General features: G+C 47.1%; 5 protein-coding genes across 5 annotated transcripts; 3 read left to right on the top strand and 2 right to left on the bottom strand.

Moving 5' to 3' along the window:
* Nucleotides 1–3,937: 3,937 nt before the first annotated feature.
* E1B28_000297 (uncharacterized protein) lies at nt 3,938–4,396 on the bottom strand (the record flags this gene model as incomplete). The annotated part of the gene is made up of 3 exons (XM_043146106.1): nt 3,938–4,008; nt 4,062–4,163; nt 4,219–4,396. The coding sequence occupies 3 exons, from the start codon at nt 4,394–4,396 to the stop codon at nt 3,938–3,940; spliced, it is 351 nt and encodes a 116-aa protein (XP_043014806.1).
* Nucleotides 4,397–4,932: 536 nt separating this feature from the next.
* On the top strand, nt 4,933–7,788 carry E1B28_000296 (uncharacterized protein; the record flags this gene model as incomplete). Its single annotated transcript, XM_043146105.1, has 3 exons — nt 4,933–5,493; nt 5,556–5,888; nt 5,947–7,788. 3 exons carry the CDS (start codon nt 4,933–4,935, stop codon nt 7,786–7,788), a joined length of 2,736 nt encoding a protein of 911 aa, XP_043014805.1.
* A 1,875-nt stretch (nt 7,789–9,663) lies between these two features.
* On the bottom strand, nt 9,664–9,939 carry E1B28_000295 (uncharacterized protein; the record flags this gene model as incomplete). Its single annotated transcript, XM_043146104.1, has 1 exon — nt 9,664–9,939. One exon carries the CDS (start codon nt 9,937–9,939, stop codon nt 9,664–9,666), a length of 276 nt encoding a protein of 91 aa, XP_043014804.1.
* Nucleotides 9,940–12,517: 2,578 nt separating this feature from the next.
* Nucleotides 12,518–12,775, top strand: E1B28_000294 (uncharacterized protein; the record flags this gene model as incomplete). Its single annotated transcript, XM_043146103.1, has 1 exon — nt 12,518–12,775. The coding sequence occupies one exon, from the start codon at nt 12,518–12,520 to the stop codon at nt 12,773–12,775; it is 258 nt and encodes an 85-aa protein (XP_043014803.1).
* Nucleotides 12,776–19,370: 6,595 nt separating this feature from the next.
* On the top strand, nt 19,371–22,634 carry E1B28_000293 (uncharacterized protein; the record flags this gene model as incomplete). The annotated part of the gene is made up of 16 exons (XM_043146102.1): nt 19,371–19,505; nt 19,569–19,642; nt 19,694–19,699; nt 19,757–19,839; nt 19,887–20,014; nt 20,069–20,362; nt 20,413–20,763; nt 20,815–20,878; nt 20,935–21,028; nt 21,089–21,160; nt 21,222–21,487; nt 21,545–21,768; nt 21,834–21,970; nt 22,026–22,049; nt 22,106–22,483; nt 22,547–22,634. The coding sequence occupies 16 exons, from the start codon at nt 19,371–19,373 to the stop codon at nt 22,632–22,634; spliced, it is 2,418 nt and encodes an 805-aa protein (XP_043014802.1).
* Between the last annotated feature and the right edge of the window lie 877 nt (nt 22,635–23,511).

Raw genomic sequence — 23,511 nt, 5'->3', positions numbered from 1 at the left:
AAAAGGTGGAGGTAGTGGAAATCCCCACAAGGATACCACTTGCCACAATTGTAACAAGAAGGGTCACATCAAGACTGATTGTTATGCCGAAGGAGGAGGTAAGGCGGATAGTGCGCCTGCCTGGTTTAAGGCATTGCCGAAAGAGAAGCAGAAAGTTGCAAAGGGTGCTAACGTAGCCGAAAAGGAGGAAAAGTCCGACGGAGTTGCGCTCTTAGCTACTAGTTCTGTGGACTATGCAGCGTCCGAACACCGGATTACGTCGGATTTCCGAAGCGAACATACAGCCAACGCGGCTACCCGCACGGACTCCGATAAAATTATAGACTGTGGAGCAAGCAGCCATTTTACCCCAGATCGCGATAGTATAAGTGATTACGTCGAAATTCCTCCGGAGCCTATTACGGCCGCCGACGGACGATCTTTTAATGCCATAGGCAAGGGGAACATGCAGGTTTACTTTCCGATGGGACCCGGGGAAAGTCCGACGAAAGTTACACTGAAGAACATCTATTATTGTCCACAAATGGTCTACACTCTTATTTCTGTCAGCAGCATGGACCGAGCCGGATGCAAACTTACAATCCACAACAGTACATGCATTATTCAAACGTCCGATGGAAAAATCGTCGGCCGAATTCCCCAGATCCGAAATCTCTATCGTATCACAGATCATCATGCTCACGCTGCCGAATCATCTACTCCGGACATTACTCTAAGTCGTATGGAAGCACATCGGATTCTTGCCCATGTCAACTATGACGACATTGACTACATGATCAAACATGAAATGATCACCGGAATCCGAATTGATCCGAAGTCACCTCGAGAATTTTGCGAAGACTGTGTCAAAGCGAAAATTACTCGGAGGCCATTTCCGAAGGAAAGCGAGGAAGAATCGTTCCAACCAGTTGTTGGCGGAAAAGTTACGGCCGACGTTTGGGGACCCGCACCCGTTAAATCCTTAGGTGGTCACAATTACTTCATTGCTTTCCACGACAAACACACTCGGCAATCGCGGGTACACTTCATGAAGCATAAATCGGAAGCTCTGCAGAAGTACAAGGAGTATGAGGCATGGATGATGACTCAACGGAACCAACCTATCCAAATTTTCGGAGCGGACCGAGGCGGAGAATTTTTGTCTACAGAATTTGACAACTATCTTGCATCTAGAGGAACCATTCGTCATTTGACAGCCCACGATTCGCCGCAATCCAATGGCGGATCCGAACGGATTAACCGGACAACACTGGACATGGCTCGCGCACTGTTGATACGTGCCAAGTTATCCCGGAACTTGTGGGCCGAAGCAATTAACCATGCTTTTTGGGTTAAAGATCGACTTCGTCATAGAGGACTGAAGAATGATCAAACTCCGCTGGAAGCCGGAACCGGATTAAAACCGGACATTGCAAAAGTACCAGAATGGGGACGGAAAGTGTGGGTGAAGGACTTAGAAGCCGGAAAGCTAGACTCAAGGGCAAAGGAAGGCAGGTTTGTTGGTTATGACCAAGCAACCAAAGGGTACAGAATTTACTGGCCCGAAAAGCGGAAAGTTTCGGTCGAACGGGATGTAGTCTTCAACAAAGACGAACAATTCGAACCTGGAACTGCTCACATTGAGGGGGAGACAGACTTACCTGATTTTCCAACCTCTAGGAATTTTTCCGAGTCCAATCCGAGCATTTCCAGTACGCCACAAGTCCCCACTGCTATTCCACCACCATTGCCACAAATCCCGGATGATCCGCCACCACCAACACTGCCGAGAACTCCGGAACCCGAACCGGAACAGCCTCCGGAAGCTCCGGAACCCGAAATAAATCGCCGTCCTGTAAGAACAACAGCTGCGAAACCCGGACCCGGTGGTTGGAGAATGATGAACAACATGAATGTGAAGGCTCATCATATCAAACCCCGAAAGGACGCCGCGTTCGCCAGATTTGTAGACGAGGAGGAAAGATTAGAACCAGGGGGAGTCCTGTTCAATCTAGAGGAATTAATTGCGGAAGCGATGGTTGCCGTAGAAGACGAACCAAGTATAGAGGAAGCATTGACTGGACCCGAAGCGGAACTCTGGAGACCGGCCTTTCAAGCCGAATACGATCAGATCGAAAAGATGGAAACCTGGGATCTAGTAGAGCTACCCAAAGGTGTCAATCTCGTCGGATCTAGATGCGTCCTCCGGAGAAAACGGGATTCCGAAGGAAAAGTTGCCAAGTACAAGGTGAGAGCAGTAGCAAAGGGTTTTACGCAGAAATTTGGCGTAGACTACACGGATACATTCGCTCCGACGGTGCGTCCGGCGACGATCCGTACACTACTTGCAGTCGCCACAAGTCTCGGAGCCGAAATTGACCACGGAGATGTCAAAAACGCCTATCTCTATGGTACACTGCCACCGGACCAGAAAATCTACATGGAACTTCCTCCGTACTACTCCGAATTTAAATCCATTCCAACCCACCTTCACGGAAAGCGAATAGTATGCCGACTTAAGAAATCCTTATACGGTACAAAGCAGGGAGCACACGAGTGGACCCGAGCGAAGGAGGAGAAAATTTGCGGAACCATGCACTACACCAAATGTAATGCGGATGAAGCCGTTTACTACAAATTTGATGGTACAGTTTGGAGCATTATAGCCAGCGCTACGGATGACTTCGTTTTCATCGCGGACTCCAAAGAAACTAATGCACTTGCAAAGAAACAAGTCGGCGAGCACTTCGAACTCGTTGATCTTGGTGCATTTAATTGGTTTCTAGGAATGAGCTCATCCCGGAACCGAGAAACCCGAAAAATCTACCTGGACCAACATGCGTACATTGACCAAATTGTAACGCGTATGGATCTACAGGATGCTCGGACCGCGGATACTCCGATGGAACCTGGAATTGATCTTAGTCTCGAATCTCCTGCCGTATCACCGCATCCATTAAACTCCGACGAAAAATCCCTTTATCGTGAAGCAATTGGCTCACTGATGTATGCAAGTATCATGACTCGCCCGGATATCACATTCGCCATTAATACCCTTTCTCAATTTCTTGAATCTCCCCAAACAACTCACCTAAACGCCGTTAAACGTGTATTCCGTTATTTGAAAGGAACTCGGGATGTTAAGCTCGAACTCGGAGGAGACAAATTATACCTGTCCGGATACTCGGATGCCGATTGGGCGTCACACACACACCGCCATTCTATCTCAGGATTCGCATTTTTTATCGGATCCGGAGCGGTCTCCTGGAGTACGAAAAAGCAACCTATCGTTACGCTTTCCAGCACGGAATCCGAATACGTCGCGTTAACTCACGCCGGCAAAGAAGCAATTTGGCTCAACAAGTTGTTATCCGAGCTAAGACCGATTTTACCGAACGCCGACAGCGGATCCGACGCAATGGACTTATACTGCGATAATCAAGGTGCTATTCGTTTATCAAAGGACTCTACATTTCATGCACGCACAAAGCACATAGACATTCATTTCCACTGGATCCGTCAAACAGTTTCACAAGGACAAATTTCTTTATCTTATGTTCCGACCGACTTAATGATTGCAGATACATTTACGAAGTCCCTGTCTCGGGCTAAATTCGTACGCTTCGCATCCATGCTCGGACTTACTTTTGATTAGTGTTCATCTTGAGGGGGAGTGTTGTATATCAAATAAACACGTGGTATTAATCTCCGTTAGTCTATATAGTTACTGAATACGTACAACCACACCTCAGTGTCTAACCGTCACTGAGGTGTAAGTCGTCTTCTCTTCTTTTCCCATATTCAGAAGTACTCATCTTATCCTCTATAGTATACTCTCTTTAGGTACTATATCTTAATACAAGTGTCTAACCGTCACTGAGGTTATACTCTCTTTAGCCACTCTCTCGCACTCCGGAGCTCCGACGGACTCCGACGTTTCTCCGTTCTTACACTCTATTCAACACTGCGCATCACATGGAGAATGACCATTTGCCTCGTAGTAGGCATCGTAGTATCGGTCTCGTTCACCTGTCCTGTGTCAGACTGAAGAAAATTAAGCAATTATAATGATATAAACGTACGCCTTTGTGTGTCAATAATGATATCTTGCCGACCATTCTTCTTCTTCAGCCGAGCGACTTCTAACTGTAGTTTCCTTAGCTGATCCTCTGTTGCTTTCGTTTCTATTAATATTGACAATGGATTAGTTTATAGCTGGATTCAACACGCAACACGCACCCTGATAGTTACGCCTCTCTGTTGGCTTTTTTTTCCTTGAGCTCGTTTTGGCGCCAACTTCGGGTGCTGGAGGGGGATCTACTTTATATCGCTTTGAGGGAGGGAGATTCTGAGATTCTTCGTTGTTGCGAGAAGTAATGCCTCGCTTTTGACTGCGAGTTTGACTGCGCCCTGGCATCTGGTTGACTTTTACGGGGAGTGAGAGGAAGGGGAGGTTAGGAAACAAACATATCAAAAAAAACGAACGGCTTTACATCACCGTCGTAAATGTATTGTGGAGCCTGTAACCAGTGGTCTGTTGTCGTAAAACGTGGAGCAATTGACAGGCTTGTTGGAGTCGCTGCCATAACTGAGGATTTCTACTGAACAAGGCAAATTGAATCGGAGGGAAAAATAGGCGTATGTCTAACGGGAAAGCAGAGATGAAATATGAAGTAGCTCACCTTACTCGTGACAGCTGAGCTTGCAAAAAAAGAAATAAAAAAATCGAGGGGAGCAGATCTACGTTCCCACGCATTGTTGATTAAGGGTCGGGTACACTTGTAGGTGTGTAGGTGTGTAGGCGTAGGTGTCTATTGGAGCCTGGAAGGAAACCATTATCATAACAGGTGGAGTGGTTGTCATAGGAGTGCAAGGACCTGGTCAGCATTGATGGTAATGTGTACTATGTCAGGAAACAAAAGAAACACACCCATACGCCTATATCCTAACACGATGACTTCCAACCTGAAACGCAAGTGCAAGTTTGAATGCACAGTCTGCTGGAAATACCGCGGATCTACGACGCAAGCTCTCCGACTACACCAATCTCATACAGGTTGTGGTGAAGAGCTGAGAATTCGTACCGAAGCGAACCCCCAACGACGCAAGCCAGTCTGTGGTTTCGGCAACATATTTCAATCTGCCAGTCCGAAACACAATCAAACGCAAGATTCTCCTCCACCGGACTTCAGCGGAACACATGATTTCCCAACACATGATTTCCCAACTCCTAAACGGCGACGAGTTGAGATGGAAGAGGTAGAAGATGAGGGTGATCCTGCGATTTGTGATCCACGGCGTTTCATATCCGTTGACTTCACGGGTGCTGGAGCGGTCCTTGAGGGTGATTTTGACACGAGGACCTTTTTCGACAAGCTGAAGGATGAGAAAATCGAGAAGGGGGAAACCATGTGGTTGCCATTTCAATCGCGTGATGAATGGGAGCTTGCACGCTGGTTAATGATGTCCGGTGTTACACACAATGATCTTGATGAACTTCTAAAGCTATCTATCGTACGTCAATGACTTAAATGGCATTAAGCATCGAGGATTACTCACTACCCAAAAAATACTAGGTTCAAAATGGCATAGAACCAAGTTTTAGAAATAAACGTCAATTCTTCAAGATAATTGATGAGCTTCCAAAGGTTCGAGGGGGTTGGAGGTGCCAGGAGCTAGCGGTTACCGGAAACATCCTTGAACGGGATGAAATTGGATCTGAAAAGCCCAAAACCGAAGTTCTGGAGCTTTGGATGCGGGATCCAGTAGAGTGTATCCGGGAGCTTATGCAAGATCCACGATTCACAAATTCCATGCGTTACGCTCCCGAAAAGGTTTATACTGATGCGTCAATGAGTACTCGTACATATAGCGAGATGTGGACAGCAGATTGGTGGTGGGCAACGCAGGTACATGGTTGAATCTTCCAAATTCATTATCGTTAGTATACTAATAGATTTGGTTCAGAAACTCTTACCTCAAGGTGCTACTATCGTGCCGGTCATTTTAGCCTCCGATAAAACACAGCTTTCAACATTTAGTGGCGACAAATCTGCGTGGCCTGTATATCTGACTATCGGAAATATCAGCGCATCCGTGCGGAAAAAACCATCAGAAGGAGCCAGTGTTTTGATTGGCTACATACCCGTTTCAAAACTGGAATGTTTCACTTCAGATGTACGATCTTTACAGGGTTATCGCCTCTTCCACGAAAGCATGCGTATCCTTCTTGCATCCCTGGTTGAAGCTGGTGACCCTATCAAGGGTGGGTTAGAGATGCTATGTGCAGACGGAAATGTGCGGAAGGTATACCCATTACTAGCTGCCTACATCGCCGATTTTCCGGAGCAATGCCTTGTTGTTGGTTGCCAGGAGCGGAGGTGTCCGAAATGTTTGGCAAAGGGAGATCAGTTGGGTGATCCCCTTCATTCCGTCCTACGTGACCCAGAGAAGACACTTGAGGCGTTGAAAGAGTCGGCGAGAGGAAATCGAGAAAGCGCACATAGATATGGCCTCCGAGACATTACGCCATTTTGGAGGGATCTGCCACTGTGCAATATATTCCACTGCTTCACACCCGACATTCTACACCAGCTACACAAAGGTGTCTTCAAGGACCATATGACTAAATGGTCAACCGAGAGCGTATTCCAACCCAATCAGAGTGCGCGCAATGCTGAAGTTGATATCCGATTCCAGTCTATGCCCCGTCATTCTGACCTCCGACACTTCAAGAAAGGCATTTCCCTGATCACGCAATGGACTGGAAACGAGTACAAGCAAATGGAGAAGATACTTTTGGGGGTAATAGCAGGAGCAGTGCCTCGGGATGTTGTTGTTTGCATGCGGGGAGTCCTTGATTTCATTCACTATGCTCAATTAGATTTCCATACAGATCATTCCTTGGAGAAAATGAAAGACGCACTATGTACTTTCCATGATCATAAGGAGGCGGCCTTCCTTCATTCTGGCATCCGTGAACATTTTAACATCCCCAAGATCCATGCCACAAAGCACTACGTTCCGATGATCAAATCTCATGGCGTTGCAGGTGGCTTCAACACGGAATGGTCAGAACGGCTTCACATCGACTTCGCTAAAAACGCCTACCGAGCTTCCAATCGAAGGGAGTTCATCAAGCAGATGGCAAGGTGGCTTGACCGTCGAGAATCCATCCAATCTTTCGCAAGATTCCTGAGCTGGTCTCTGGATGAGCCGGTCAAAGAGATAACACCACGGAAACACGGCGAGGAAGGCAATAATGAGGGAGCAGAGAGAGGCGACGCCGAGTGTGACAGCGACGATGAACAACTGCCATCAATCAACAAACATCCTCTGGAATCCACGTGCTTTTTTGCCAAACGTCCACCACTATTGGTCGACCTTTCCACACTGGAGAACGACTATGGTTGCGATCGGTTTGTTTATTGCCTCGAGAAGTTTCTTGTTGACAGAAGAATGAGAAGGGATGATTATTGGGACACACGACCTGGCCGATACGAAGTCTACAAACGATTCCAAATTTCTGTTCCCCCTATTCCCGAGGTTCCTTCCAAGACATTCACCGACACCGTTCATGCTACACCTTCCTCCAAGCACAATCATCAACATGTACCTGCTCGTTTCGACACCGTACTTGCACAAGAGAAATTAGACGAAGATAGTCATGCAGTTGGGCTCAAAGGTGACTTGATTTGTGGTTACTGTTTATGTTCCAAGCTCATCTCCAAATCGGAGGTCTGCGGGTTGGACAGGTTCGCGCCATCTTCACTCTTCCAGATAGCCTCGGCTTCTTCCCCCTTCCCCTAGCATTCGTTCAATGGTTCACACCCCTTGGAAAAGTCGACCAAGACACACTGATGTTTCGTGTTGAACGTTCCTCACGAAACAAGGTTCAGAACGCTTCTATCATCCCAATTACCTACGTTTTACGAACATGCCATTTGATCCCCTTTTCAGGGAAGGAGCACAATCGGTCGTGGACAAGTGAAAATATCCTGGACTATTGTCGCTCTTTTCATCTCAACCCGTATCTTCGATTACATGACTTTGTACTTCTTCGGCTACGGGAACATAATATATATAAGTAGTTTCTGCACACACTCATAGTTGTCAGCTCTCTGTAGATCCATTTTAACTGTCAGTGAGATACAGTATCGATGATTTTAACACGCACGGGGTTCTCAACCTGCAGGCTGATGATTTCAAAGCCTTCAGATAGTTCACCATTTGGCAACCATGTACCACTCTCCGTCTCAATATTCAACGATCCCGTTTGCTGGCGTTGCTCGTGGTCCATTCCAGGCGAATTTGTCGAGAGTATACAGGGCTTGTACCGGGTGTACCGAGTGTAACCAGGATCTACAGCCGATACAAACTCTACGTAGCTCCCAGTGACGCATACTAGCGATAGTGGCTCCAATCGGGGTGGATACGGACGGCAGGGAGAGTGTGGGGAGTCGGTAGCGACGCGCCAACACTACGTGTTGTGACGTAGGGAAATTGATCCCACGGCCTCTCCAGAGTGCCGGCGGAGGAGTACGGGTCGCTTGCCTGTTTCCTGATGTAGATCTTCAACCGAATCCGTTGATGTCCAAGTTCGGTGCATTCCATAGCTATCAATGATATCAATGTCGTTGGCTTGTAAGTAGAATGAATACTCATCCTTCACTGAAGAACGTATGTCTTGAGCACCTTAAAGAAGTTGAATAATAAGTAGTCGAAGGCTGCCAGGCTACTTATAACTTATAAAGGATCGCGAGCACCGGCACCGATAAGTCCGACACTTTTTCTCATAATCCAATCGCCGTAGTGCCGTTCCCACGGTGCTTTTGCTTCCTCCCTTACGCGTCATCGCCAAGCGTCTGTTCTCAATTCTCAATGTCAACGTCTAAATCAAAATGAATTGCCTAGTGAACTAACAGGGCAACGTTACTCTGGTGCAATATATAACGACGTACTTGGTCTGCCGGCTGGGGGAGTCGTTCAGCGTTGGATGGGTTGCCAGAGAGAGTCGCAGTACGCAGTACGTTGTTCGAGGGCCTTTAACGAAGGAGAAAATACTCATCTCACGTCTCCTTCCATACATAGGATAAACGGTCGATACTCTCAGGGCAGCAACCTAAACAGAGAACAAGAAAGCAGATACGACAAATGATGAACTTGACAGGAAAAAAATCTTGATAGCAGAAAGATAGGAACGTAGTTGTGCACGGAACCGGTTAGATTTTCAGTTTAAAGAGTCTAGGCAGCTTGGTCTTTGAGGATTTTAGGTAAGTGTGATACGGTTTTACGTGGGCGAGCTGGCATCTCACCAACACGATGCCCATCAGCGATGCATAAGGCGGTCCTCTTGAGTGCGTATTCTTCTCGACCTCGAGAGGCCTGTAACAAGGAAAGCTGTCGAGCTGTTTAGAGCGCCAAAGACATTGATAGAAACCTCGCTCGCCTTCAAACCTCATATAAGTGATCGAGCTTCACGATGACAGTCAACTGTATCGTTGAATCTCTTCCAAACAAATGCCGGATACGTGGGATAGGGATACCCACGATGTCTCTTTCCCGAATCCGGACTTCTGACGGCGATCTCCAGAGCTCTGGCCGTAATCCTATGATGCATACATGAGTCTTTCCGTCGTGAATCTTCCAACTACAGCTTACTGATGAAGACGTTTCTTGTAGTGATCATATTCTCCGTCGCCAAATGATTCCGTCAAAATGCCAGTTATCAAATGTCTCCTTGGCAAGTCGTGCGGTGTTCAGTAATGGGGCGGAAGTGATGCAAGGATATCGAATCCAAAGGACAATGCACGTAACTGGTAGAGCAATGGCGAGTAGGGCAAGCGTTTTGGTGGTAGTGGGGTCAAATTTGAGGAGGTTGATCAAGGCGAGGGAGTCATTTACGCCTTTGTCCATCGTTAGAAGGACAGTGGGGTGGATGATGCTTTGTGGGTCGGACATGTTGTAGGTGGATGGGGGTTCAATTTTGTAACCGGCTTTTTCAGGTGTGTTGCATCATAATCTCACTTCTATCCAACAATGATATGTCAATGTACAGATAGGCCAGGGCTAGGCCGTGAATGCTGTTGAGCATCCTCGTTGAGCATTGAATCTGTCACCGAGGAGAAAATTAAAAACTATTGGTGGGGGTGGCGTCGGTCAGTCCAGACCTTTTGGCCGGGGTCGTAGTCTTACGTTTCAAGCAACAAAAGGCTGTAAATTTGGATCTGGTACCCCATTGGCGGCTGCAACCACCCTCCGTCCCACGGAGACAAGAATCTACTGACCAATCAGTGGTCGAGACTCAGGACTGAGCATCCGAAAACGGTATGGTACAGCTGTACGCAACCTCATCTTTGTCTGAATCGTTGAGCTCCAGAAAATCTAGACGCTCCTAATCGTTATATCCGATCGGCGTCATGCGAAGAAGCCGGACGGACTGGCGTGACTCCACTGACTACTCTATCCTAATGCACCTATCAGGTTGTGGCTGATTGTTCGGACTGCGAGGCCCGAAAATATGGTTCGGATATTGTACTCGATCACATTGTTCGTCGCGATTCAGACGAGCTATGGTCTGGAGCAGAGCTAACTAGTCTCTAGATGGCGAGACGCCTCTGCTTGTACATCCACACTTGGAACCGATTTGTCCCAAAAGGGACATAGTTTGCGGCTTGTCGGCTTTTCCGTGTTTTTGGTGGGGAAAAAGCCGAAAAAAGCTGGATTTTTGTGTATAGTATATAGAGTTACCTATTAAAAAGTTTAAATGAAGATTAAATCAATAAAAATTACAAGTCATGTAGAGGTGGTACAGGAGAAGAACCTCGGAAGGTTATGAGTCTTACGAGTGACAGCTGCACAATGCAGGTGGACGTCGAGGAGAAACGGCGACGTGCGTTGTCACAGAATGTGACTGTGGGAAATGGTTTTGCGCATCCCGCCGACATGAAATCACGCAAGTCTGCCTATCGGCAAAAGATCGTACTTAACAGACCTGGTGTTTGACACTAACTGCTCCATTTGGAATATTAGATTGAATTGGATAGAAGTCAGATATAACTTGCCTCGTCTAACATGTCCCTACCAACATTCTCCTGACAATGGACAAATTTGTGAACGCCCTCCTTGCCTTACTCAACCTCCTTAAACTTAACTGTGCTCCCACCACAACCCTTGCCATGCTCATCGTTACTCTGCCAGTCGCATACTTCGTCCTTCGGATCTGTTATCCTTGTGTGACTTCGGCCTCACTGCTCAAGGTCGTGGTTCGTGCAAAGGAAACGTTCGACAAGTGCGTCTTGACGGAATCATTCAACGAAGGGGAATATGATCGCTACAAGAGGCGTCTTCATCGGTAAAACTGTCGTTGTTGATTCATGGGCGAAGATACTCACATGTTCTTCAAAGGATGACTGCTAGATCTTTAGAGATCACCGTCAGGACGCCGGTCTCGGGGACTAGGTGTCGTCGCAAATTCACGCATCCGATATTCGTTTGGAAGACATTCAAAGATACTATCGACTGCCACCGCGACGTTCAATCACTTGCACGAGACTTGGAGGTGAACGAGGGTTCTCCCGTTGTCTTCAGCGTTCTGACCAAACTCGATAGTTTTCCTTGTTACGGGCCTCTCGAGGTCGAGAAGAATACGCGCTCAGACGGTCCACCTTACGCGTCGCTAATGGTTATCGTGTTGGTGAGATGCCTCGGACTTCGCCCTCGCAAACTGTATTCATACTTACCTAAAATCCCAGAAGACTATCTTGTATAGACCCTTGAAAACCACGTCACAAAATCGATAGCTTTTGTGACCCATTTACTACGTTCCTGCTTTCAATTCTGCTTTGGAATCCCTTCCCTGCCAATTTGCTTGCCGTATCTGCTTTTATCTATCTTGTTTTTTGTTCATGTCCTCGACGATTGAACCGTCTTGTAATCTAAACCGTGTACAATAAAAATTGAGGTTAGTAAAAATTTCTCCGTTACAGATCCTAGACGTGCTACTTCGTTGCTACTTCGGGTACTTCCTGACACCATTTGAGCTCCCTCATCCGCGCATTCAGTCCAGCGGCTTACTGTCCAAGGCCATTTGTTGAACGTGGCGATTGAAGATGACGGAGAAGGTGGGAAATCGTGGGAAAGGTACAGAATGAAAAAAGCTGTACACCGACAAAATCCTCGGCTGCCGGATAGTTCGGTATCAGGGTTTATTGTAAGAAGTGATGTTCCGCTTTCAGCGTGAGCATCACTGAAATCTTGACCTATACATAGAGACATTTATCTGACCGGTCGCAATCCCGATAAAGCGGGGAAGCTCGGGGCATTAACCTCACACCGCATACCCAATGGAGCTATCTGCGTCCGAATCAGAAAACAGCCTCGAGATATAAGTTTCCCGAATGCCGGGAAGTCTGTAAAAGTAAGAGTAAGGGACTAAGAATTAAAAAGTAAGAATAAGAATAAGAGAAAACCATGTCCTCGCGTATAAAAGGGTCCCACCCAATCCACAAAGCACCAGCCGCCGAGCACCCTCCAAACAATGGACAAGGGTATGAACAGCGCCCTCGCCTTACTCAACCTCCTTAAACTCGAGCCCGCTACAGCCAAAACGCTTGCTGTGCTCGTCGTTGTCGTACCACTCACATACATAGCTCTTCGGATTCGATATCCTTGCGTCACTTCCACCTCACTGCTCAAGACGGTACAACTTGCCAAGGAAACATTTGACAAGTGTGTTTTGACGGAATCGTTCAACGAAGGAGAGTACGACGGCTACAAGAAGCGTCTTCATCGGTAAGGTGTTGCTGTGGAATCTTACTGAAGGGATACTTACCCCGTGCATTACAGGATCACCGCCAAAGCTTTGGAGATCACCGTCAGAACACCGGGATCCGGGACAAGACGCGATTGTCACCCGACATACCCGGCGTTCGTTTGGAAGAGATTCCGAGATACAGTCCACTGCCACCGCGACACTCGATTGCTTGTATGTGACTTGAAAGTGAGTGAATAAGGATTATTGTCCTGATCTTCAGATTCCTGAACAGCTCGTCGATAGTTTTCTTTGCTCCGAGCATCTCGGGGTCGAGAGGAATACGCGCTCGAGGACCGTTCTACGCGGCGCTGATGGTTACCGTGTTGGTGAGATGATATCATGTTTTTCATACCTACCTTAAGCCCCAGCTGGGGACCATCTTGTCTAGACTCGTTGCAGTGCCAAACCTAACCAGTGCCAGACTCGAAAAATGTCTTTTGTTTTCCTGGTTTCGATTCATTTCTCTGCTATCTGGCTCGTTGTATCTGCTTTCGTGAATTATTTCTCTTCAGATTGCTTCTGGAAGGTTTATCTGCTTTCATTTTGTAAGTAAACCATATGTCAGAAAAGTAGCCTTTTTCTCTGTAAGAAGGACCCCGAATGACGTACCTTGTACTTCCTCGCCCCATTTCTGACTCTTATACCCGCGCATAGGTATTAGTCGGCTCAGCGCCCAATCCAACACTGAACCACGTCAAACCCTCCCACCCCGCGCCAGACCTCCCGATTGTATCCCAATGTCAGTCGTACAAGAGGAGTTTCCTCTATTTGGTTGTCCAAGGCGATTTCTTTTGATATAGACGTTCTGCCTGACCACGAGTCGATGGTTGAATGTGGAAGGAGAAGGGAACTGTGGGAAAGGTACAGGAATAAATAATTTAAGTAAAAGGCTGTGTCGGAATTATCGGTACGTGGGTGATCCTCGTGACGTCACCTCCTTGCAGTCCTTTTGTGCCTCTCAGGAGTGACCACGCCAATCTCTTGCTGTCGTCGTTTCATGAACCGTCATTGCGATACGGAGAGCCGAGATCGTACAAACAGCCTATCGATGTCTTTTGACGTACTTAAAGCCCCCCCCCCACCATGATCTTGCAGTGCGTCCGCACTGTCCTCTGGCAAGATGTGCTTCAACATCTTGATTCTCAAATTTCCGTAAATTATTTGCCAGTATCATGTAATGGCTAACGACCCCCGGGCCAATGAGGTATGAAGCTGGACATGGAGACGAGTGTAGGATCCAGTCCGAATCGGTACGTATGTGAACATCCTTGGTTGGTCATATCATGATTATTTTATTCTATTTTTTGCAGCTCAAGTTGAAAAGATACTAACAGGAACGACGAAGCCAGCAGCGTAAAAAGTTGAAGTCAAGCAGGCCTAGGTCGCAGCTCCGATTTTTCAAACAAGGTGATCCCCTTGTGCATCTACGCACAGCTTCGACGCCCTGATAACAACCCTCTCAAATTTACCATAGCATCAGTAGACAATAAGTTATAACCTTCACAAGAGATCAAGCCTCCTCGTAGCATCGAGTAATATCTCGGTCAGATCAGCCCAAACCGTAAACGTAGACGGCAGGTTTCTTTATCGGCTCGGGTCGAACTGGGGTAATTGGTGTGGGAGAGAAACATTATTTTGGCACAATGAAAAGTCTATCCAGTTGACCGTCCAACCTGGGTCAAAATGAGATGATTGGTGTGGGAGAGAAACGCCACCGTCGTAGCAATGACCAAGTTGACAAGTTTATGCAGTTGACCGATCGACCAACTCGGGTCAAACTTGGGTGAGAGAGAAAACCACCTCTGAGGCAGGTAAGCAAATAGTCAAGGAGGCGCCTGCATGTCTCCTATGTTGGTTACATTCGGTTCCTAGCCAGTGTATGACTCGCACAAGTACGGTCAAGTAAATGTTCGGAACCACAAAGCTGGCGAGGCTGTTATGCAGCAACAGAACAATTTTATCCGAATACCCAATGGAAGTCACGCTGCGCCATGGGCGACTCAATTATGATTTTCCCACTTGTTCCCCCGATTTTGTTCACCATCCTAGGGACTCCTCGGTTGATACACACCCTCGTTCCTGCAGCGCAACACCGACCAATGACCTTCGACTGTGCGGCGCCAGGACCACGGGAGTTGAAAGATCAAATATGACTAAGTTTAGAGCGGGGTATTGATTGAGATTAGATCCTGTTTCGATCTGGATTCTAGACGGGAAGGAATTTCCAAGTCGGCGATATGGATGAACTTAACTACGCTTGAACTTCCCCATTCTGACTCCGGAGTTGTATGTGTCAGAGTACCGGGGTACCCTTTCAACCTTAGCGTCAGCTACTGTCTCCCATGATGCTATTAGTTGCTGTTGAATTGACTCGGGCAGCGTGTACAGAACAATTACACTCAGCTCGACATTAGGGTGGGCCGCAGTTCCTTTCTGGGATCCCGATGGCAGTAATCGATGGTGTAGATCTAGCTTCTTCCTGATTGATTCCCGAAGAACCCTGAATGAGAAGGCGGGGTGCGTGAGGAGCGCTGTACGCGAGAGGCTTACACCTGAGCGCGGGACAAGGGCTGCGTGGGAAAGGATATTCAATCCCTTGAGGCCAATATGGGATAGAAGTATAAAACTACAAGCTCGTGGCTTCATGCCCTACCTCCCAGCGAACGTATCCCATATTTTAGCGCAAGCATGCAGAAAAGCTCAGAACTAGAGGATCGACTCACCCTAATCAGCCTCTTCGGATTCAACCCCACCATCACAAACATTATTGGACTGCTTGTCGTAACCTTGCCGATCGCATACTTCCTCATACGGTCCCGATATCCTTCCTTCACCTCCGAATCCTTGTTGAAGACCATAGGCAGTGCAAAAGAAACATTTGAAAAGTGTGTTTTGACGGATTCCTTCGAGGAGGACGAGTTCGATGGCTATAAGAAACGTCTTCAGCGGTAAATTCACTTCTGCAATTCATCATATCATTCAACCATTGGTACCTAGCGTTACTGCACGAGCATTCGAGATTGCGACCAGAACACCCTACAGTCCGAACAGACGTCGTGTTTATCCGTATCCCAACAACCTCCAGACCTTCAAGTTCACGTGGAATAAACTGAACGATATTGTCGAATGTGACGATGAAGCTCGGTCAATGATATCTGACTTGAAGGTGAGATACATGAGAGTTGTTTGCAATCGGTCTTCGCGTTTTGAGAAATACTAATACTTCAATAGTTTTGCTTACTGAGAGCTGGTCGGACTCGAGGAGAATGAGTTACAAAGATGGAATAGAGGTGCCCATCATACTGGTTAGTGACAGCTTTTATTATTGAAACAAGAAGGACCACTCACCCACACCTCTGGCACAAGATCAGCTTGTCTGAGCCCAGAAGCCACGATTACCCATTTCTTCTTCGCGCTGACAACCCATACGATTCCGATCTACTATTGCTCCAGCCAAAGCCGGCCTTCCTTCTGTTACTTCTTTGCATCGTCTCCTACTTGCTTGACTTGTAATGGATATATAAATCTTCCACGAACAAACTCCAATACTAATCGCAAAACAATGACGTTCGTTCAACCAGTGGTTCGGAGTTCGGATAAATATCCCGATGGAGTGAGGAAATCATAGTAACCGAAAGAGCATAATTCGAGTTGAAGACTCGATCGTGACCTTTGGCTACATGGAATTGCAAGCGTTCGCGGTCGTGGTGGTCATTGGGAAGGAACAAATGTGACTCATATAACCGTCCGTGTCACAACTTGGACCGATCAGTTGATACCTCGTTTGCTTGAACTCTTTTTTCAGCGGTATACTTGTGATACGGAAATGCAACATTGAAGGGGAAAGGACACAACTGGCAAATTTACAAACACAGATAGCCCGTCAATCTCGTGCGTCTTCTTGCATTTCTCCTCTATCTTCTGACCCTTTGGTCGCAGAACGACTCATGAATTTGAGAGTCTACCAAAGTCGGCGCCCGCCGGAAAAAAACCTTTTATCCTAGACAAAATTTCCAGCTGCACAGGTATAGTTTACTTGTCAAGATCTGAATCATTTGCGTCGGTATTCGAGTCCATTCCATCAATTTAGCGATCTCGAATCCGGGGCAGCGAGTCACAGTCTCGGCGTTGAGTCTTCAAGTCTGCCGTTCTACTACTCGACATGCTGTATCTAGACCATGCGAATACCAGGAAACCACCAAACCGCAATTTCGGATTTATCGGAACCGGTATCTGTAACCTCATTCCCGCCAGTGGCGCGGATAGTTATATTATATCCCTCCATCCCGATGACATGAAAAACTGCGGAATGCACCGCGATAAGGTAAGCCCGTAAGATACGGTGGGGGACTCGGGTTTTCGTGGTTCTGACTTGATTAGACTACTGGCATGGACTGCGCGACAATCTGCGAAGAAAGGCTTCTCATTTCTCATTAGTAAAACTCAAAATTTTGGTACATTAGCACAACGCCACCCTTGGCTAGAGGGGCCAAGCACCCGGGCCTCAAAGCCTCAATCCTTTGTTGAATGTCCGGAACCTTGAGCTGTCAATATCATGAGACCCATCGTGTAAGTTGCTGGTATGTACATCTCTGTGCTGTCCTAATAAGATGCGTTCGGGACACTAATGAGTCTGATTTCTGGTTTAGAGCTTTGAATCGCAACCGGATGAGAGGGGGAGCGGTATGTTCGCTTTCTTGGTTGTTAAAAGAACGGTTTATCATCCTTTTGTATTAGGGGAATTTCGGTAAGCGTTCCGCACGCACTGGCATCAACGGTCGGACTCATCTTGGATTCTTCATCACTGATCAGTTTGATTGTGGCTCGAGGACAAGATCTACGTTTAGGTACCACGCAAGGTCCCCGTCTGCATGTAAAACCCACTCTGAGTCCTGCAACTTTCGCAAGCAACACGTCAATTTCTAAGCCTCCAGTCTCTTTCAGCCGATGTACGACTTTTAAAATGTTATCCGCGTTACCCTTCTTTCTCGAGGACCTCTACGGTCCATATCCGAACACAATAATTACTAGCCAGTACTCAAGAACTCAACTTCGCCAATGAGTTTCGCCTCTCTCGCTGGGCTGCTGTGAGGCAGTGTTTCTCGAGCACTTAGCAACCAAATCACCGTCGGTGAGCTCACGGATTCTCAGATACCGGATATGGGTGACTTCGTTGCTGAAGTGGCCCTAATATTCTATTTTCGACGTCGGAAAGCGGGATTCGCGGGATCTGTAGGTTATAGAGGTACCGGTAAGTACCCATCACTCAGGGGCATTACAACCCGTTAAACGTCCAGATATGAGATCGAGAACAAGCAATTGAATTAAAATATTAGATGCCTCCCCCAAGAATTTAAATACTATGGAAACCGCTATTATATCCTGAATATGGTTCGTCATTTGAACGTCCATTCCTCAAATTATCATATAAAAAGAGCCGGATGAACATTACTGTTTACCCACCACCTTACCAGAGATGGTAGAGCTTGAAAACTCCCTCATGTTCTTTAATCTCCTTGGAATCGGTCCCGTCGCTACCAAGATCTGTGTCGTTCTCATTGTAACACTACCTCTCGCGTGCATCTCGCTTCGACTCTGGTACCCTTGTGTAACTCCCCACTCGTTGTTGAGGACCGTATCCTACGCCAAGGAAATGTTCGACAAGTGCGTGGCTACGGATGCGTTCGGGGACGGGGAGTTTGATAGGTATAGGAGGCGCCTATATCAGTGAGTATTTGAATATTTTGTTTGACCTTTATTGGGTGACCCTTACCGATGGGTTCATTCTCGGCGTAGAATCACGGCTCGAGCATACGAAATTTCGACAAGGAGACCTGATAATCCCACTAGAAGACGCTACCACCATTGGTATCCCACCGATCCGGTCTTCATATGGAACAGGTTGAAGGATATCGTCGGGTGCTACCGTGTAGCTCGGACACTTGTTTATGAATTAAAGGTGAGCCACTATAGATCTCCCGCCGTCGTAAAGCTCGTTCTAAAAGGCCTTGCTGAAGGTGTGCTCGTCGCGGGCTTCTCGAGATCTAGCCCGATACAACGTGCAAAGGTCACCGAGTTTGAATGATCGTCTTGGTCAGTGACTTCAGACAGTCATACATCCCGAACCTATAATTACTTGCTTCGACTCTGATAGAAGACCAAATTGTGTAAGGATTTTCTTTGGACCCAGTTGTTGCTTTATTCATTGCTTCCTTCGTTGTGGTTGATTCGTGTCTTGAGCTGTTATCGTTCCGTCGTAACGTTTGCTATCTATTTCAGACTCCGTGTGCGATCTTAGACTGCAATTTGATATTGAAAAACATAATGACTCCCCCTAGTGGTACATCGGACATTCTGTACACAATCGGACGATTCGATAGGTAGTGCCGGCACTAACCCGAGATTGCAGACGGCGCTGTCTGGCTGAATTCTACGGTCACCGCAAGAAATGGATTTCATTCCCGCTGTTCGGACGTCCGGCTTTAATTGATTTTGATTTATGTAATTTGAAGCTCGTTTTGAGGATCACGTGGTAGTAGTGTAAGAGCGACCAATACATTTCATTTGACCGCCCACGATGGTCGTCATCTTTGTTCCAGTCTCTTCATCGTCCCAAATACCTCATTCACGAACATGTCACCTAGCTCTCCAGAGTCTATTGAAAACTCTCAAAGGCCACGTAAACGCTTACAGGGGGCCTGCGATGTTTGCAGTATGTATCGTTCACATCTAGTTTTCACCGGCTTATCTTTGTTGACCCTTTCCCTTTGTGTAGGACGGTGAGTCGTCCAGAAGAATCCAAGAAGAAGGTTTAGAGGCTCATTCGGATTGCAACATACAGGAAGAAAAGTATGTAGTTATCGAAATCAACTGGGTACATCTTACTTAGAGTTTTTTTAGTCAAGTGTAAGGCGCTTTCTAGTCCTCAACCTCTAACCCCAGTCTCAACCACATGACTCTAAGGCGACAGTTCAACCAATCCGGATCACCGCTGTACGCACTGTATTTCCTTCAACCTGCAATGCACGCACCAACTTCCTGTGAAGGTAAGTGGCGGGCTTATCGGCCTTTACAGATTCTCATGACTCTATAGAAGAGAGGCCCGAGGAACTCGTTCGTTCTATATTATCTCGAATTTTATCTTCTTCCAATTCGAATACCCGAAGATACGTTGCCTTACTTGAAAGCCGCGTGAAAAAATTAGAAAATACGCTCAGCAAGGTGAGTCACTTCCTCGTTTTCCCGGCTGGACTCATACTAACGCGTCGTGGTCAGACGGACAATAGCCTGTCAAATCTTGTTACCTCCAAGCCATCGACTCCAATCAATCATGGCAGCCCCGAAACTCTCAGCGATGTCTCTTCGTCAGCGAAAGCAGATGATGAAGATTTGAGTCATCTCTTACTCTCAGATCAGATGCAAAAATTGTCGATACACACCATGCGCCGTTTTTTTGGCCCCTCTAGTGGCTTTGCGTTCATTCAAAGCGTGCATGGGGTAAGAAAGGAGGTAACTGGGGAGGACGCTTTTCAGTCTGTTAAACGAAGTGAGTTTTGGCAAGTCGCTCCTGTGAGTATCCTCTTCTTTGCTTCGAGACCGCTCACTAACTATAATTTTAGTGGGAGCTAGCAACTGCTGAACGAGAACGGCCCTCTTACATCTTCCCAGATGATTCGCTTATGGCGTCATTGACCTCACTTTACTTTGAGAAAGTCAATGTGTTTTTCCCGATATTGCACGCTCCTACGTTCAAGAGAAATATCAATGAAGGATTGCATCTTGAGAACCCTCATTTCGGCGCTGTTGTTCTCGTCGTATGTGCAATAGCTTCCAGGTGTTCAAATGACAAACGGGTGTTATCTTCCCCTGATCAACCATTGTCGGCGGGCTGGAAGTGGTTCGAACAGGTTCAACTCATACGAAGGTCTTTGTTCGACCCACCTTCCTCGCATGAACTTCAGTTCTACGCTGTAAGTATTGCACTTTTCATATAGCCGCCTATCCGTTAATATCCTCAACAGTTGGCATTTTTATACGTCGTAGGGACCTCCAGTCCAGGAGGCGCTTGGTACATGATAGGTTTAGGTTAGTTGTTTGCAAGATGTAGATCGCCCGAGTGTCGGTTCAACGCGAATATCCAGGCATTAGATGCGCGGTGGACATGGGCGCACATCGTCGAAAGCCAGAAGGCTATAAACCTACTGTTGAAGATGAACAACGAAAACGAGCGTTTTGGTACGTATGTTCAGACCTGCAGGGTTCCCGTCAAATATCCTCAATACTGGTTATCGATAGGGTATTGTTCGTTTTCGACAGACTGATTAGTGGCACCTTCGTTGGAAGGCCTTTCGCGATACATCAAGATGAGTATGTAACCAGTCATCTTCGTTTCTTCTCTCATTACATGTCTAACCATTTCGCCTCCTAGCTTCGATGCGGAGCTGCCAATTGAGTGCGACGACGAATATTGGGAGACCGCAGACCCTGAGTTGGCATTCAAACAACCTTCAGACAAGGCCTCGTACATCTCGTCTTTCGTTGCTCTTGTGAGATTAACGGAGATACTTTCATTCTCTGTGAAGTCATTGTTTTCGTTCACGAAGTTACAACCGCGGGATCAAGTGGCGGAGCAGCAGGCGGTCACGGAGGTAGATAGCGCTCTGAATGACTGGAAGAGCAGACTGTCCCAACATCGTGTGTCTCTTCTTTCCATCAGTTCATTCCTCATTGAACCTCAAGCTTGCGTTCTAGTCCATTGGGATTCGAACCGTGAACGCGGTGTCTTCTTTGAACAATCGGGCCTTCTGCATATCTACTATCACATTGTGCAAATCCAGACTCATCGGCGGTTTGTGCAACAATCTTCGCCCTTCTCCCTCTCCAGTCTAGCCATATGCACAATTGCCGCGAAGTCATGCACTCATATCATCGATACTCTGGCAAGCGTGGATACTCCAGCAATATCATTTGTAATAGTACGTTACCATGGTTTACTTGGGGACCGTTCATGTACGGAGGTTATACTTTGGTTGTTTTGTAGCTCTCGGGGTTTACTGCTGGGTGTCTACTCCTTTCCAACATCTGGGCAAGTAAACGTGCGGGGATCAAAATTGACGTGAAAAAGGCTATGATAGATGTGGAGAAGTTGAAGAGGGCTTTCCAGACCTACGAAACCAGGTAATGTATGTTTTTCGACGTCCAGGACATCTAACTGATTGATATCGCACATCAGAGTCTTTACTGCGGGAAGGCTTACGTGCGTGGAATCTATCTGCTAGGGAAGCTCAGAAGAGCTTATTTTACGTGGTACAGCGATTTCTTAACCGGCTTATCGAGAGGGCTCGAAGACAACGGTACCTCGACACAGAGCCCTGTTCCTGTCGATACAAGTGCAAGCGGACGTCAGCGACGTGGAAATGGCTGTCATGTCGAACCTACTCAGATACCTCCCAACCTGGATGGTGATTTGGGGTATCAAACAGCAACGAATAACTTGGCTTATGATCAGACGCAGAATATGGACCCGATGCACCAAATTTTTGGTGACGGGACTGACACTATGCCGAATTTTCCTCAGCCCGCATTCCCTCCTGAAATGTCCTACGGTCAAAATTCTCAGACGGAATATCGAGGAGATGGTACGACTCAGGATTTCGACATGGATGTATGGTCCATGCCGCAATGGTTTCCGTGAGTGAACTCTGATTTCTTCCTGGTTTTCCTTCGGGCCCTCTCATCCCAGACTTATTTTAGGTTCGAGGGCTGGAATGATTATGCTGCTAATATGGCGTCTTTAGATTTGGATACGTTCATGCAAAGCAATCCTGATCTTTATATGTGAACCAACAAATGTCTCTCCCCTGTCATCCTCCCCCAAGGTCACACGTTTAGATTGAGAATGGTGCAGTCGCGCTTTTATTGTGACCTTCAGGAATGAAGCAAGGTCACAGTGGTGCTCATTTCACCCCGATTTCTGCGGGTTGAGACGGCTCATAACCTGTACCTCTTTCGACCCAGCACGCCGGCGCGACCTCGGTGGGTTTTCACTGATAGGGCTCCTTTCCGAGTCAGGAAGCCTCAGTCTCTCAGTTGTCGTCTGAGATGCAGAAGGACAGAGATCAGGCGGTGATTTTGGGGTCAGGTTGAAGGATGGACGCTGGCGAGGTTAAGGATGGAGACAAGCGTGGATGGATTTGTAATTGCCCGACCAAAGTGGTGCTGAAGTGGTGCATCATCTTATATATATCGGCTTGTACTCGCTTTCCTTCTGTGCTTTTCTCAGACCCACGGGACTCAGACGAATAGTAGGGTCAACTGCCAGAACGAGGTCAAAGCTGGGAGGAGAAGGAAGATGGACAAGATGCGTTTTCTAGGATCTTTGAATGCCTCGCTGAACACCCGGCTTCCCCCTCCAGTTTCAGCTACTTAACAAGTGAAAATGAAAATCCGAACATCGGAAAGAAACATACCGTACTGAATTGGTTGGCTCCCTCGTTGCATAAGTCTTCTCCATTCAAGTCGGACGAACGAATGGCTCATCTGATCCGACTCAATTCCGGACGACGGTGGCGCTGAAAATTTTAGATGTCAGTGACTCAGCGGAGTGGACGAATGGAAATCGTGCTTTAGGCGTGAGTGGGGAAATTGGGCAGTAAGCCGAGGGCGACCATTGAACATAGCCAATAGGAATCCAGAACGTAAAACCAAGCTCGACCAGA

This window comes from Marasmius oreades, chromosome 1 (genome assembly GCF_018924745.1).
Source record: "Marasmius oreades isolate 03SP1 chromosome 1, whole genome shotgun sequence".
In the NCBI taxonomy this organism is placed as follows: Eukaryota; Fungi; Basidiomycota; class Agaricomycetes; order Agaricales; family Marasmiaceae; genus Marasmius; species Marasmius oreades.
This window is presented reverse-complemented; position numbering and strand designations above follow the sequence as displayed.